This window comes from Amborella trichopoda, chromosome 9 (assembly GCF_054954075.1).
Source record: "Amborella trichopoda isolate Santa Cruz 75 chromosome 9, AtrichopodaSantaCruz75HAP2 v2.0, whole genome shotgun sequence".
NCBI classification, from domain to species: Eukaryota; Viridiplantae; Streptophyta; class Magnoliopsida; order Amborellales; family Amborellaceae; genus Amborella; species Amborella trichopoda.
Window position 1 is genome coordinate 21,164,690 of NC_142344.1, and position 16,338 is coordinate 21,181,027.

The following is a 16,338-nucleotide window of genomic DNA, read 5'->3' on the forward strand; positions in this document are numbered from 1 at the left end:
ACCATCCCATCATATTCCATTTTCGTATCAATTTTGTATTTACAAATACCTATCTGGTATTGGTGGTATGGTATGATGTTGACATTGCATCACCTAGCTTACACTTAGTGCAAGGCATCATCCTTGAAGTTTGTCCCAGAGAACCACATAAGCTGACCTACCCTTTTTCTACAATGTTGACACTGGTCCCCACCCTCCCCTCCCCAGACATCGATACACCCCACCAAACCGCTCCCCCACCCCAAAAAAAAAAAAACCACCCCCATCATAAACACATACACCCCTGCGTGCTTGGGAAAGAGTGCCAGACATAACATCTTTAAAAAATTACAGGCAGACCTAGAGCTTTCTGAAATGCTTTGCTGGCCACCAAACCTACAAAACTGTTCCCACCTAACCCAAACCATCAACCAATGAATCCAAATGCCATTAATCAGCAGGAAGAACAAAAGTTTCAGATACACTTCATGCCCCATCTCTCCAAGTTAAGAAAGAATAAATTTTCCTGCTCCATAAGATTGTTTACGCAACAGTGCAAGCACGGAATTCATCATACCTGTATTTCATTTCTTAATATGTTTTGAGGCCATGAACACCAGGATACCCCCAAAGGAAGACACCTGAAGGGTTTTTTTTTGTTTTTTTGAAGCTGTTAATTTTAAGATACCTGAAGGAAATGCTAAGGCACATCCAGACATACCAGCAAAGAGCATGAAACCACTATAGAAAACTAACAAAATAAATTACTGTAGTTGATGTAGCCTATATTTCGAAATTAAGGACATATCATGACCAACAACAGCACAGTGGCAAGACATGATAGTTGGATAATTTTGCATTTTCCTGGATTTTCACGAGTTTTAGCCTGCAGAGTTTTGGTAAACCCTTCTAAGGGCACATTAGTATAATGGCATGTACCCATAACTCGATTGGTTACAATTTTTTGGATAAAAATTGGTTATAGTGTTTACAAATGCCATATTACTTCACAGGTTCAAATCCTATAGTGACCTGCCAAAAAATGATAAAACTCATGCATCCATAAGGTAATCAGTATCAAACCAATTCACCGTACAGATAAAACAAAAGGCAATTATTGATTATAAATTATATCAGAGGGTACCAGCCAGGTTCTTCAGTCTCAATTAGAGATTCCAGGACATTGATTGCCAGAGCATGTTTCACTTCCACCTGACAAGGAGTTTTTCCACAATGGAAAATTATGGTTAGTCGCAATGTTTAAATACACTGCTCTGGCAAGGTACTCGAGCAAAGTAAAGCAGGTCAGCCCAAGTCGACTCGCCAAGTCCAGCACATGCCACCAAAGAACCTCAAAGAGGCCCAAGAAAAGGGAAATATGCCCAAAAAACCCTAAAACTAATTAAAAATTCAAAAAATCCATACAAAATACAAAGAAGTAAATAAACATGAAATATGAAAAAATTGATGTTAGAAGCTTGAAAGACAAATCAGAAAAATCTAAATATACGCCAAAAAAATAAAAAAAGGAAAAATTGTAAAAAAAATAAAAATAAAAAGGATATACAAAAATTATAAATCAATGATAATCTATTTAGTAAAAAATAAATGTTATGAATTTCAATTGAAAAAAAATAAAATTTAGCCAAAAGTTTAAGGCTGATCCCCAATCTTCGCACCCGCACAAATCGATGCATCCAATCTTCGTCAAAGGTTCCCCAAACAACCCCAATTAAAATCACCAAACCAGTTTCAGGTTTCAAGTTCAGATCTAGGATATCTGAGCTCTTGAAAATTTCATAACAATAGTAAATCCGAATTTCACATCTCTCAAATCCTAATATTTTTTAAGCTTTTTTTTTTTTTTTGGTGAAAATCATGCCTATGGTTGGAACAATAACACAAAAATAGGCATAGAGATCAAAATTTCATCGAAGATCAACCATTGATTGCAAAGAAACCACAATTTTAAAAATGGGGCAAAAACTTGGCTGAATTTTTCAATAGCTCAAATCCATCAAATCTGATTTTTTTCTCAGATCTGATTCATCTACTAGATAGATCCGTTGAAGTTAGGCTATAGAATCGATTGTGGCTTAAATTTCAGGTCTTTGGGCGAGTGTGAATACAGTGCAAAAGTGGGCAGATTTCCACCACACCTTTTATACTGGTTGTGCATAGTACTCGGGTGAGTACAGTAGCGACTCGCCCGAGTATTGTGAAACTTGTGAGAGGCAGCCCGAGTTTCAAAATACTAGGGTGAGTTTGCAAAATACTCGTCCGAGTGAGCACTGTACAGTATACACTTAGGTACCATGTTATGGACTCAATAGGATGCCAACACCAAGTAACTCACTAGAGTCTAAGTCGACTTGCACAAGTTTTTTGACACTGGTTAGTAGCATTGCAGTAGGGAATATCCAACCAAGCAAAGAAAAGCAGTTAACATTCTCTAATGTTTAAACAAATAAAGCCAAAGCATTATCATGAAATCGTTTTCATAATCGAAATAACAACAAGAGAAGTAATTTATCAAGAAGCCCGTCTTATCTACATAACCAATTGCTCTTAGCAAAAATTGTTGAACTTCTTAACAAAATTACAATTACTAGAAAACCCCTGAAAAAAAATGTATAACGATTATCAATGAAAAAATTTATCAATTTGCACTAGTAATACTAGATTAAAGACAACATGATTACTCTTCTCAGCAAATAAAACAGAATTCTCATCCAAATAAATAAACAACTCGAATAACTCACAAAGAGTAAAATCATTCTTGTAATTTTGTTCAAGGGGAAAAGAGAATTTGCAATGAGAGGTATAGGTTTACAAGATATTCCACAATACTTGGCCAAGAAATGGCAAAATTTATAAATTTGTTAATAGATAGTGTTAATTGATCACCTTGTGAGACACACCAGCTCTCTTATAATATCTTTTTGCTACTTCAAGGCACTTAGCATCCCTGTCACAAGCAACTAAACGACCCGATTCAGGTAGTACTAAGGCAATAGCCAAAGAGGAATACCCCTGGAACAAATTCACAACTTTTCAGAATCAAGCAAATGCAGAATGCCTACTTTTTCGTTTAATCCAACATAATATTTTCCCACAGTAATTGAAGATAAGAATTTCAACAAGTTCAAGGGACACCTTAAACACCAGAAAAAGATTTCATGGATCCAATCATAACTTCCACTTGGGAGTGTTTCTAGGGCCCCACAACTCTCAAATCATGTCAATTGTACTCTAAAAACAATTTCATAAATTAAAATATACAAGCAATTTGGAAATCAGAGAATGCCCCAATTCAAATGCTCTCCAACATTGAAGCTGGATTGTCAATTTCATTTGATGGACGTCAGAGATAGGATTTTTAAGCTCAAAATGGTTTTACTTTTAAATTGATATTAAAGTAGATCAAACTTGTTTTACGACGATTTGGGTCACAAGATACTGCTAAGTAGGATTTTTGCCATGGGTCCAAATGAACAATTTGGAACCATGGGACCACCGTATACACACCCTTATTTAATTACGTAATATAATCTATCAAATACTTTAGCGGATAACAAATACAGTAAAAGGACAAAAGCAAGAAAACAGTACTATCCACATCAAGTAGTAATTTTGTGATAACTAAGACAATAAAAGAGCCTTAACAAAGAGGTATGCACCTCACAGAAAAACCAGGAGTGTGAATCCATTTACTGCATCCTATCTGCTAGCCATGACGAGTCCAGAAAAGCACCATTCTTCTTGTACACATGAATCTTTTACAAATATATATAACATGACGTCATGATTGCTGCAAGCATGAATTATTTTCCGATTGCATGTCACTCTCTTAAAGAGGCCTAACCAGTATTTCAAGAGCCCTCACAAGTAAAGCTTGCTCTTCAGGAGGGCCCAGGAATTAGCAAAGATTAGAAACAATAGAGGACTAGTTCTGTGCAAGACATCCATGCACGGAAATTAAAACTGCACAGAACCAAAAAACCAGCTGAAAACGAGAAGCAGATTTGGGCAGTTCACTTAATGCACATTAAAGTTCAGGATGAAGCAAAGAATATACATTCAATAGTTGAACTTACATTAAACCAAAGTTGATAAACAAGTATTCGATCTTGCAAATTATAGACAATGAATAGAACAATAATGAGTTTATAGGAGCCAAGTGGAGTAGACATTACTACATCAAGAGTGAATCTTTTCCAAGATGGCAAATAGAAACCAAGGACAAATGAGACCTAGAGTCTAGACAACCATTTAGAAATGAGGGTTTAACAAGACCAGAGGTGGGAATCATGACAGGTTTTAGGTTGAAAAACCTCGTGGGGAGATGATATGAAGATAGGATCTTATTGAACCCCTATCTTGAAAATAAGCATGTCCAAGATCTTGCCCCGTGGTCCATACATTTGGAAGGGTCGAGCCTCTCTTGGTTACCCCAACCCAAGAAGATCTTACTCAGAAATGGAAACCTCCAATTTTAACAACTGCAGTTGGAGGGTGTCACATAACTCATTTCACAAAATGAGGTTTCTAAGGGACATCTAAAGACCAGGGGATCATCCATTGGACCTGGGTTTGGTGTAAGGGTAATGAGTATGAATTATTCATCAAGTAGCACTTACAATGCATCGTGCACTGTTCCAGTAGCCAGTTAATAGGATGACATGTTTTTTTGGTAGAAATTTTGCTTCAAAAGAAGTTTTTAATACTTGGCCAAGTGCAACAATTGCTTGATTGCCATTGTAGGCAACCTAAGTCAATAACAAATAAACACCAGCGAACACATTTGAAAATTGCCTAATGTCATAATTGACATTGGGAACAGTAGCATTTCCCCAATATTGCATGCAGGAAGGGTGATTGAAAGAATTAGATTGAGTTGGTGGCAGGCAAATCAATTAGAGGAGAGGAGAAAGAAGAGCATATCATGGGGACATGATGAAGAGATAACACAGGTGCTCATTGAAGTTTACGTCTACAATGATTGCAGGATAAATATTTACAATTCCCCGAAATCGGTAAGAGAATATCTTTTTTCTTATTTCTCATCTGAACAAAGACAAGAAAGACAACGGTTTGTAGTTGAGGAAGGTAGGCTTCTAGAAAGAAGCATGGAACGCATGGGACCAGAGCGATAAGGGAGGTAGGTAGGTCCTTTAGCATCTAAGGTTTTTGGAGGGGAAGATCAAGATTAGGAAGGGGTTAGGTTCATGATTGGCAATGAGAGCAATGCAAGTTTTTGACTGACATCTAGTACGGATGAGCTTCGATGAAAACTCATTTCCCAAGCAAGACTAGTCTTCAACCTAATTGTTGTCATAAGGCATTTCTAAAGTGGAGGTGGAGAAGTGCGGCTTCCAAGTTTTTATGAGCGGTTTTAGGACAAGAAGTTTGTGATTGCCCCAACCCTTGGGCAGTCTAAAGCCCATATTTATCCTGTATGACTACAAGCATGTCTAGTGTCAATGACCAAACAGGCTTCACATTTCCAATATCTTGGACTTGTAGAAGAGAAGAATCTATGGACCATCTTCTTTACCATCCTTTCTCTAGAGATGTCAGAACTTGTTTGCAGAACTCTCTATCATATGTTGCATGACGTCATCTGCTAGAGAGATTGACTCTTGCAGAACATCCCTATGACATGCAAACCATTTTCTGGGACAAGAAGATTTTTGAGAGTGCGCAAGCATGTCCATAATTATATTTGAATACAATAGTAACACAATTTTATTACATAATAAATAATTCTCTCTCTCTCTAGCCTAAGTGCTAGAAAGTCCCATCCACTAAGGCTGGAAGCATAGAGTTTTTTCCCTCATTGGAGATGTAATCAACGATTCGATTAGATCTTCAATCCGGCTAGAAACCATTCACAAGCAATACTTTCACCCATCTCTAAGCGGAGGAATTTTTTCTCCTAATGGACAGGATGAGTTTCTTTCTCTCTCTCTACCCTTTCCTCCGAAATCACTTTTGGACCCCTATATAAACAATGATGTAACTCGACATGGATCGTTTCTCCTTCCATCTAAAGGCCCTTGCAAATTGCAAGGTGAAGAATACGCTCTCTAGCCCCTCACCTCACCATGCAAGAATTTTTTCTTAGCTTCATATGAAAATTTTACTATGGTCGTAGTGATCCACATCAAGGGTTCAAAAAACGCTAGCCCAGTGCCTAGTCGGCTGCCCAGGCACCCAAGCAGCCAAAGGCTGCCTCACCTACGCCTCGGTGGGCCATTCAAAGCAAACATTCCTAGGCGCCCACCTAGGTGGGAACCAAGGAACTGCCATAAAAATGAAGGACAAGACCCACTTTGTTGGGGCATTGTGGGTTATTTTGATCCTTGAAACAGCCAAGAAATCGATTGATTTTGGGATTCTTTTTTTCAAATCGAGAAATTTCTTAAAAGTCCCCAGAATATCCGAAAACGTCTCATATCCTATTGGAATCATTTTTTGATTCCAAGTGAGGTTATTATAAAATTTTTGGCATGATTTTGAGCTTGATAGACATACAAAAAATTGAAGCTTGAAGATCAAGCAAAAAGCTTAGTAAACAATCTCTGTATTTGAGAATTCTTTCCAAGATTCGAAATGTCTTCTTTGAAGTGGGGACCAGGATGGAAATATTATATTAACCCCGATAAAAATGATAAAAATAAAATAATGTGCAATTTTAACAGTCATATTTCAAATGCCAAGATAAATAGATTCAAAAAACATCTTATTGATATTAAGGGGGATGTTGCCCCATGCAAAAAAGTTCTCAAGCTTGTGAAGAACGATATTCTTGAATATGTAAAAGCCAAAAAAATTCAAAATATAGCAAAGAAGAAGGATATAGCAAATTTGCAGGGGTTAACATTTTTTGTGATGATGTTGGTGAGGATGATGAAGGGGATAATGAGTTGGGCCACGTCGCATTATCTCAAAATTCAAAACTTCTAATAGGGGTTTTGGGTCTAAGAGGCCTCGTATGCAGGGGCCCGTTGATTTTTTTTCCCAACCCAACCTCTAGGCGCTCTTCATTGTGGTTGTTTTTGGTGGGATGTTATCCTGCTTAGATGTTCCCCTCCTTGCTTTGGTGGTCGAGTTGTGATGGTGTTTGTAACTCATGTTTGGTTCCTTCTTTAAACTCTTGGGAAACTTGGATATTGATCTCTACTCTGTCTTGTCCTTGTCTACTCTTTCTTAATATCTCCCTAACCGACTTCCTTTACACTTTTTGTATGCAATGCTTTATTTTCTCCCTTGTACACAACTCTTTTCTCCTTTGACCATAATCAATGAATTTACTACTTGGTGAAACAATTTCTTTCTCAAAACCTTGTTGGATGGATTCCTTTGACGATTAGACTATGGATGGATGGAGTGGTATGCGTATGGTTTACTTTCAATATTTTATACACTTATTATGTCACATGCCTGAGTGCAGATTGTGGATGATTTACTTTCAAAGTTTAATGATATTACAATTTTATTGTTTCTGTCACATGCCTGAATGCCATCATCCACATTTCCTAAAATGACTTTACATGATCCATTCTTGTTGCCAAACGTGTTGACACAAGTTCCAGTGCCAATATTTGTTCAAGGAAACGACAAATGGGACATACTAGAGTAAAAGTAGTGGCACTTTGCCAATATCAACCTTCCTACAATAACAATTGAGAGTCAAGCATTGACCCAAATGCTTGACCCAAATCTCACTTTGTGAAACACATTCATTATCACCTTCTGTAAAGTTAGCATAGGTCATATCACTTTTAAGTGTTTTCCATTTACTTTATTGCTAACATTATCCAAGTGTAACATTCACCTTGAAACTTTTCCCTTTTTCTTTTAATGCATTTTGATATATTCAATGCTCCCCACGTATTATGCTTTTCTCAATGTGTATATAGCAATCCAATGTTCAAGCAAGAAAGTATCATATGCCTATTTTGTGCTAGTGCCATAGAGCAGGCATATTTAGCCAATGGGGCATGGTGGCAATTGTCTTACAATAAGTGAAAGAAGCTCAAATGAAAGAAGCTCAAATGTCAAAAGATACCAACAGGATACTTGCATATTGGTTGCCCAAAACAATGAGTAAGCATTACAAGGAGTGATTGCTCTTCAAATGTACATTACAGTTGCTAATTACAGGATTCCATCAGTATGAACAAGGCAAGTATATAGATCAGCATAACATTTTGGCATACTAAGGTAGTAACAAACATGATTTAAGACATGAATGTGCAACCATGCAAATGCATGACTAAGTCTATGCACGAATGCATCTATGAAGACACAAATGCGTCTATGAAGCCACAAATGAGCTGTAGCAAGAATGGCATGATACAACCAGTCATAAAGAACAAAATAATACAGGACAAGTTGCAAGTGCGGTTCAGATGAAATTTTACCACAAGCATGAGCACGCTCAATATGTCAGGTTTTGTTTCCATGGAGTTGCGCATACATTTTCATGCACATATCATTCAGTTATAAGAATTTAGCATTCTACTTGAGGCTTTAATGAACTAACAGCTTAAGAAAGAAGTATACATACTGTATAAACACCAATTTCAATACAACGTTGCGCCCCGAGAATTTGAACTAGCATTGCGAGTAGTTGCGCTTGATCAGGAGAAACCTGCAATCAGTGGCAGTAAATAACACCATCGACATCAACCACAACAAATAAGATAGTAACAGTTGAAACAATAGGATGCCAACTCGAATGCTTATAAGCCGGGGAAAATCATTTTTGCTTGAGGAAAATCATTTTTTCCTGAACCTACAAGCATAGAGCAATCATATCAACCATTAAACGAATATAAATTTCTCCAACACAACACGCCTTTAAGAATGTGAGGTACTGGACTTCCAACAGAATTGTAACAGTTCTACTAATTGCAGTCCCTTTATAGGTTACAGCATACTGGTTAACAGAAAATAACTTATATTATTGCAAATACCAATATTAGACTATAAATCACAAGCCTTATAATCTTTCATCAGGAACAAGAGGAAAAGTAATGTAAGTCGAAACCAATGGCCAGATGTCAAATACTCTATCTACAACATCTACAAGAATTTAATGCTGATTACTTCAAAGTTCAATCATTTATTCAATTCTAGAACTTATTGTCGTACCAGTTAGAAAAACATACATATACAATTATCCCCTTTGTCATGTGACGTACTCAGTATTGAAAAAATCCCCCATCTGGCTGTCTAGGTGGGGTAGGAGGCTATCCGAAGTTCCCAACCGAATGGGCCCTAGGCAGAGCTCAATTCGGACGTATTCTACGGTACTCGCCTAGGTGCCGTAGGGCCACTTAGGCAGCCAGATGGAGCCCTTGGACAAAAAACGTCCCTCTGCCAAGGGTTCCAATTGTTCTATCCAAGGCCTCTCTCACTCTACATATATGGATATGAAAAAAAAAATGACCTACAATTGTTCGATGTGCGGCCTCTCTCACACACACATGGACCCATATGCTTCCTCTACATATAAGGAAAAGAAGAAAAAAAGGAAGAAGATGACCTCCAAGTGCTCAATGTGAGCCCCCTCTCACTAGTCACTACATATAAGAAATAGAAAAAAAGAAAATGACCTCCAAGTGTTTGACATGAAGCTTCACATACAAACACACATGGTACCCTATGCTCCCCCATCCCTCCCTCCCTCCTCGACACGTACAGACACTTACGCAACACAGCGACTGTACGTGTTGGTTGTTTTGGTCAGCAATAGTATGTGTCAACACTTCCTTAAGAAGTGCCATACTTAGAGTCATGTTGTACCTGTAGTTTTTAAACCAAAAACGACTTTGGGAATCTCAAAGGTCGAACCTAGTACGTGATGCATAATATGGTCACACCATGATGCAGGCTGCATGCCACTAACAACATAGGGAACTTTTTTTGTATATATCCTTTCAACTATTATACATTAATATTTGCTTAATTAATTGTTCCATAACTATTTCAAAAAAAAAAAAAAAAAGTTTTGTTTGCCACAAAAGTAATACCGTTTGTGCATTAGAAACAACAATGCTTTAATGTCTACTTAATTAATTACACCATGACAAAAACGCACTTTAAATTTTCTTAATTAATTGTGCCATTAAACAATACATTTGAATAACTCAATTAATTTTGCATTTAAAAGTTAAAACAACAACTCAGCTATTTATGGAATGTGATAAGCCAACACAATGCATAATATACTAAAAAAAGCCAGTGCATTAGAAACAACAATGCTTTAATGCCTACTTAATTAATTACGCGATGATAAAAACAATCTTTAATATTTGCTTAATTAATTGTGCCATTAAACAATAATTTGAAGGAAAAAGATCCTGTCAGCCCAAGGGCGTACTGCTACAGTAAATGACAACGGCCTAGATTCAATCTGGGCCGATCTGACGATCATGAATATCCAATAATATTTGAATTTTAATTATTTTTCTACAAATCGGATTGATCTGAAATTTGGAACGCGTGTACATAAAAAATAGGTGAATCTTTGAAAAATATTAAAAAAAATATTTTACATGAAAAAAATTGACCAAAATACCCCTGTAAACTTTCAGGGGTATTTTGGTCAATTTATTTTTACGGATTATTTTTTTTATATTTTTATTAGGTGCGCCTTGATGAGAAGAACAAACACCTAAAATTTCAAGTGATTTGGATTTATAGAAAAAAATTAAAATTCAAACACGAAAAGAGGTCGTGACTGTCAAATCGGCCTAGATTCAATCTATACCGGTCAGCTAGTGGGTGTACAGAATCCACTTCCTAATTTGAATAACTCAATTAATTTCGCATATAAAAGTTAAAACCACAACTCATCTATTTATGGAATGTGATAAGCCAACACAATGCACAATATACTAAAAAAAGGCCAGTGCATTAAAAACAACAATGCTTTAATGCCTGCTTAATTAATTATGCCATGATAAAAACACACTTTAATATTTGCTTAATTAATTGTGCCAATAAACAATACATTTGAATAGCTCAATTAATTTTGCATTTAAAAGTTAAAACAACTCATCTATTTATGGAATGTGATAAGACAACACAATGCATTATATACTAAAAAAAAGGCCACTCACTGGGTTAGAACAAGAGACCTCACGTCCTTTAGGGCGCATTTGTTTTTTGGACGATGATTTTAGAAACAGCGTTTTCCTGGGAAGTGGATACCATGGAACTTGAGGTATCCAGTTTTTAACCTTAAATATATGGCAAGTGAGTATCACAGTATCCACTTTCAGTGTAGCACTTCCCCATTACCAAACAGGGAAGTGCTACGTGTTGGGTGAGTGTGGCCATTAAAGGCCTTATTAGTGCTTGTAATGAAACATTTGATATAATAAAATATGAACTCAGTACAAGTGTGGTCCCTTGTGGACCATACTAAGCAAATAACATTTGTTGATACCGAACTGTGCTTGACGGTCTAGGCCAGTCAGTTGAAAAAAACTTATGTTACCTAGACATAGAAAACTATCCGATAAGAGTTCTAATAGGTCATCCCTTTATGAGGTCGGAGTATGCCCGGATGAGTGAGTCAAGGGACTGTATGACCCTTGTGTGTGACGGTAGCTTTCAGAGACGGGGATCAAAGCCTCATCTATATACCATCATACAACATGCATAATGATAGACGTTTCGAGAAAGCGAACCACCTTTTAGGGTGAAGCTTATGCATGTGCGAGAGATATCTCTATGTGCCATAGGAGTTGTGGTCGCATCAAGTACAGGTGACCTTGGCACGTCTCTAGAGGAGAACTTGAAATCTACAAACTGGAATTACGACCCATTGGCTCATCAACCAGACTTTGGTGACCCACTAAAGACCTCTGCATGGACTGTGGATCATGGAAAATACTGGGTCGGTTGATAAAGCAAGTATAGATCGTAGTCCACAGTTGAAGGTGGAGTGCCTCAAAGTATTTATTCCTAAGCCATATGGATCCTTATCCCATCTAATAAATTTAATTGTGTTTATTTTACGATGATATGATTTTATAATTATTATTTGAATTTTTTTAGATCTCAGTATATTTTATTTATAAAATTTGGATTTATAGAAACAGAGACATTTATTTTTTAATGTTTTAAATATTGAAATTAATTCTAAAATTTTTTATTAATTTTTAAATATTTAAAAAATAGTATTGAGAGCCAATTGTGCACATAGGCCCACCATGGCCTAAATTAGTGGGGGCCAACAAAGTCACCACATGGGTGGCACGCCCCAATTTATAGGGGGTTCCTATCCCCATGGGTGGCACGCCCCACTTTTAGGGAGTTTTCCTATTTTGTAGGGTTGAGTTGATAAGAGTAATAACTTTGGCTTGGAGGTCAAGTTATTATGAGATTTGGATACGTGTTTTATCTTGAAAAATATTTGAATGAATCTTTTAAAAGCTTGATATAGCTTATGCATATTTTGGATAAAGCACAATATTAAGATTAATATTATCTTATTTAATTTCTATTGATGGGATAATAGTCAAAGGAAAAAGGGGATAAAGGTTCTAACACCTTCCATAGCAAGTTGATGGCTCATCTATAGAATGGAAGACTCAAATTTTTCACCCACAAGTCACCCATGATCAACGATTCATATTCAATCCACAAGAAGAGGCAAACCATAGAAATCCTACGAAACCCTTATCTTATTTTTTCCACTATAAAAAGAGGCCCCCTTGCCCATAATTCTCTATACACCAATATCGCTCTCTCTCTAAATATTTCTCTCTCTCTCTTTGGTAGCGATAGGGGGCACGCCCCAACCCTAGAAGTCTCTCTCTCTCTCTCTAGAGACCATACAAAGGGGCAAGCCCCACCTTTTGGACTATGTGTCTCTCTCCAGGTTGACCTAAGGGGCACGCCCCACCTTTTGGACTATGTGTCTCTCTCCAGGTTGACCTAAGGGGCACGCCCCACCTAGATGGTGTTTTATCTCCCTCTCATCTTGCTTTGATGAACCTAAGGGTTGGGTAGTAGCAAGTAGATGCTATCATGATCGAACTAGGTTTTATGGGTTTGTACCTAAGTTCGAATTTTGTGATCAAGAGGACCTAAGTTTGAATTTTGTGATCAAGAGGAGTTCATGGTTCCATTAAAGGGTTTGCCTTAAAACTTGCTTTCCCATTGAGATTGAAGGTTGATCGTTGATCCCACACTATCGGATGGTGGTGACTGGATGTGGGGTGTAATAAACCCTAATGAGGTAATCTTCAGCCTTCTTCTTTTTATTTCTTGCCTTTTCAATTACATTGTCTTTACATTCCCAAGCACGAGAGAAGTAGTGATTATTTTCTTTGTTTAAAGAAAATTAGTTTAATGTTTTAAGATATTGAATTTGTTCGTTTTAGTTTTATTTTCTTAAAGCAAGAATTATTGTAACAAGACCACTTGTAAGTGATCTTTGCCGAACGAAAAAGGGATAAAAAGAATAAAATAAAATTATATATATATATATATATATATATATATATATATATATATATATATATATATATATATATATATATACACACAAATACCCAAGCAAGATCACCTTGGTCCATCTTTCACCACGGTACTAGAAGATGCAGTTTCCACTGCATGTTCCATAAAACAAACACGCCCTTAAAGTTTACTCAACCAAGTTTGCCATGTGAAGTTAACACTTATTAATTTAAAAATTAAATGTAAAATAGATTTTTAATGAGCAGTACACTGTTAGGAATGGTCTAAAACTACTAAATTTTCAGCACCCAGTATTTGATCACCTACCTAGGCAGCCAGTCCCATGGCACAAAGAAAATTTAAAACACCATGTTCCATTTGAGCTCATTTTCATAGTATAAAGCATAAATGTACTTGGGTGAATAAAAATGAACATATCAAATATAGAGAGAGCATTAAAAACAAACCTGCATCTGGCTCCCTTGCATTCCTGCAGTCTCTTCCCGAAGCTCTCGAAGAATCTGAATCATTACCCTCAAAATTAAACCCTAGTAAGAAATATATATAGGGATTTCCACAAATAACAGTGAATAATCGGAATGTTTTGTGCTAAGTGCTCAGAAAATAGGCCCATAGATGCAAGCACTCACATACCTCCGGTTCACGAACATTTGCCAGAATGTACTCATACAATTGAGGGGTGACGCTGATAACCTCCTTATTGCCATAATTCTCGTTTGAGGAAATGACTGCAACACCATTAGGGCTTGTACTGAGCATGCAGTAACCCCGTATCCTAATTTTGCCACGGAAGAATGCTGAGGAAAGTACTGTGACACCATTAGATCTGCTACTGACCTTGCCGTGCTTATGTGCCCTAATTTTGCCATGGCACCTCGAGCTTGGACGAGATGGAGGGGAAAATGAAAATGAAGAACGCCAGCAACGGAGCTTGTGATTGTGGTTCGAGTAAGATGCAGAGGCGATGTAAGAGAAGGCAGATATGGCCATTGGAGCTCCAGAGCGATTGAATAAAGAGAGAGAAGCCATTCACGAAATGCTTCCCTGCTTTTGGGTGCTGGAAAACATTATAATTGGAATTTATTGGGCGGGTTTTTCTTGGCGGGAGTTCTTCTTCGGCTGTGAAGTATATATCATAGTCCTGAGGACTACGTGAAAGCCATGGTATTTGAGGCCTTATCACCGTCAATTGACAAGATGAGCAGTGTTAAAATAGAATAGCATCCACTGGAAGAAAGCATAAGTGCAATGGATGCTTCAATCGTTATCGATGAGTGCAGCTCCAATAGACGGTGATCAATTGAAGAGTTGGATTTTTAGAGCGCTTGGAATGGTTGTAACTTAGAGGGCCCGCTTGCATGGTAGAAATTTTTTCCTAGGAAAATTATTTTCTATAGATGAGGCCACTATTTTATTTGGCACCAAATAGTGGCATTCAGGGATTTAAAAATTGTCCATCCAAATTGGAATCAGTTAACCCGAGAAGTAGTTCTAGTATATAGAATCCAAATTATCACATGATTCCCATTTATTTTAAATTTTAAATATTATTTCGGGTTTCTTTGTTATTTGGCGTGGGAACCGACCAATCTCAAAAATCCGATCTAGATCTGCCCCACAGGTAAGCGAGTCAACCACGTGATCTTGATTTCAAAACCGTTGCCGAACGCAAAACCCATAAACAAAATACTCCCACCACATCCAATTTTGCCTAATTTCATGAAAAAAAATTGGATCAGAGATCTCTACTCTTGGTGGATTAAGAAATTATTCACCTCTTGTAAAAACCTGCCTTCACATCAAATGATTTCCTTACGTTCTATGTTGTCTATATTGGTGTAATGGTTGTCTATTCATGAATCAATTGAATGGTTTGAAAGTTCCACGTTAGGTCGCAAACACATCAAAAGTTGGACTTTTCTTAGTTTCACAAATCATATTTGCCCCATAATTTGTGGTGATTTTCTCTTTGTTTATGTTCATGAGATGTAGGTTGATTGAAGATACTTTGAAATTGTTCCATGAAATGACTGGAAAAGATGTGGTTTGAAGGAATGATATGCTTTCAGGGTCTTGGTAAAATGGGTTTTGTGGGGAGTCCATTTTATGCTTTCTCGATTGTTATTTATACGCGCCATCTAATTGAGTAATTAAAACTGTTTCAAGTGATCTCAATACTTGAGCTCGAGTTGGGTTTGCTTAAAGCTGGTGTTTCATTTATGGTTGCCTTGTGGAACTGAGTGTTGACTTGGTATACTTTTGTGCGTGAATCCCTTGCTGATATATCAAATGTGGGTTTTTATAAGAAGCTCGATTAGTTTTCAATACCATGGATTGTAGATATCATGTTTGTTTATGCGCGAAAATGTTGGCGGAGCAACTATAACCCCCCACCGGTGGTTACCTCAAGGCAGCCCCTATGCTCGACACCTGGAGTTAGTGTCTGTTCAGCAATCGGCATAGATGCTCCTTCAAGGGTCCACCGGGCAAAACCATCGAGGTCAAATATGGCATAGGAGTTAAGAAGTAATGGAATTTAGATTGGGGTATACTAGGATTTGAGTTTTGGTTGCATTGAGATCAACGGGGGGATAGAACGACCCCTATTCGTAGACAAATAGACCCCTTTATCACCACCAAATATATGTGATCAAATATGGGTCATTCACTCATGACTTTTCTGGTGGCCTCATCGACACTACTACCAGTGTCATCCAGTTTTGCCGCCATCAAAATATTTAAGAAAGGAGCTGTCAGTGATGATGTCAGTCCAACATGATTACAAGTTGCGTCATACACAATCTCTCAGTTCACAGTTGACGTGATTTTGAGTGGTGACATGTCAGATGTGCA

General features: G+C 37.2%; 1 protein-coding gene across 13 annotated transcripts in view; it reads right to left on the reverse strand.

The window, feature by feature from the left end:
- LOC18436427 (uncharacterized) overlaps positions 1-14,777 on the reverse strand; it is a 31,210-nt gene extending 16,433 nt beyond the window's left edge. For 7 of the 13 annotated variants that reach the window (XR_016041543.1, XR_016041542.1, XR_016041540.1 and 4 more), the window contains exons 1-5: positions 14,119-14,776; positions 13,932-13,985; positions 8,555-8,638; positions 2,887-3,012; positions 1,124-1,191 (exon numbers count right to left, since the gene is read on the reverse strand). Coding sequence is in view for 5 of the 13 variants with exons in the window: in XM_020668617.2 (XP_020524276.2) it covers positions 1,124-1,191; positions 2,887-3,012; positions 8,555-8,638; positions 13,932-13,985; positions 14,119-14,514 (728 nt within the window). In the remaining 8 variants the exon portion in view is untranslated. Of the gene's footprint in view, positions 1-1,123; positions 1,192-2,886; positions 3,013-3,659; positions 3,791-8,554; positions 8,639-13,931; positions 13,986-14,118 lie in introns of those variants that run through there. The other 6 variants (XR_016041547.1, XR_016041546.1, XR_016041545.1 and 3 more) reach the window with 4 other exon arrangements.
- Positions 14,778-16,338: the final 1,561 nt, after the last annotated feature.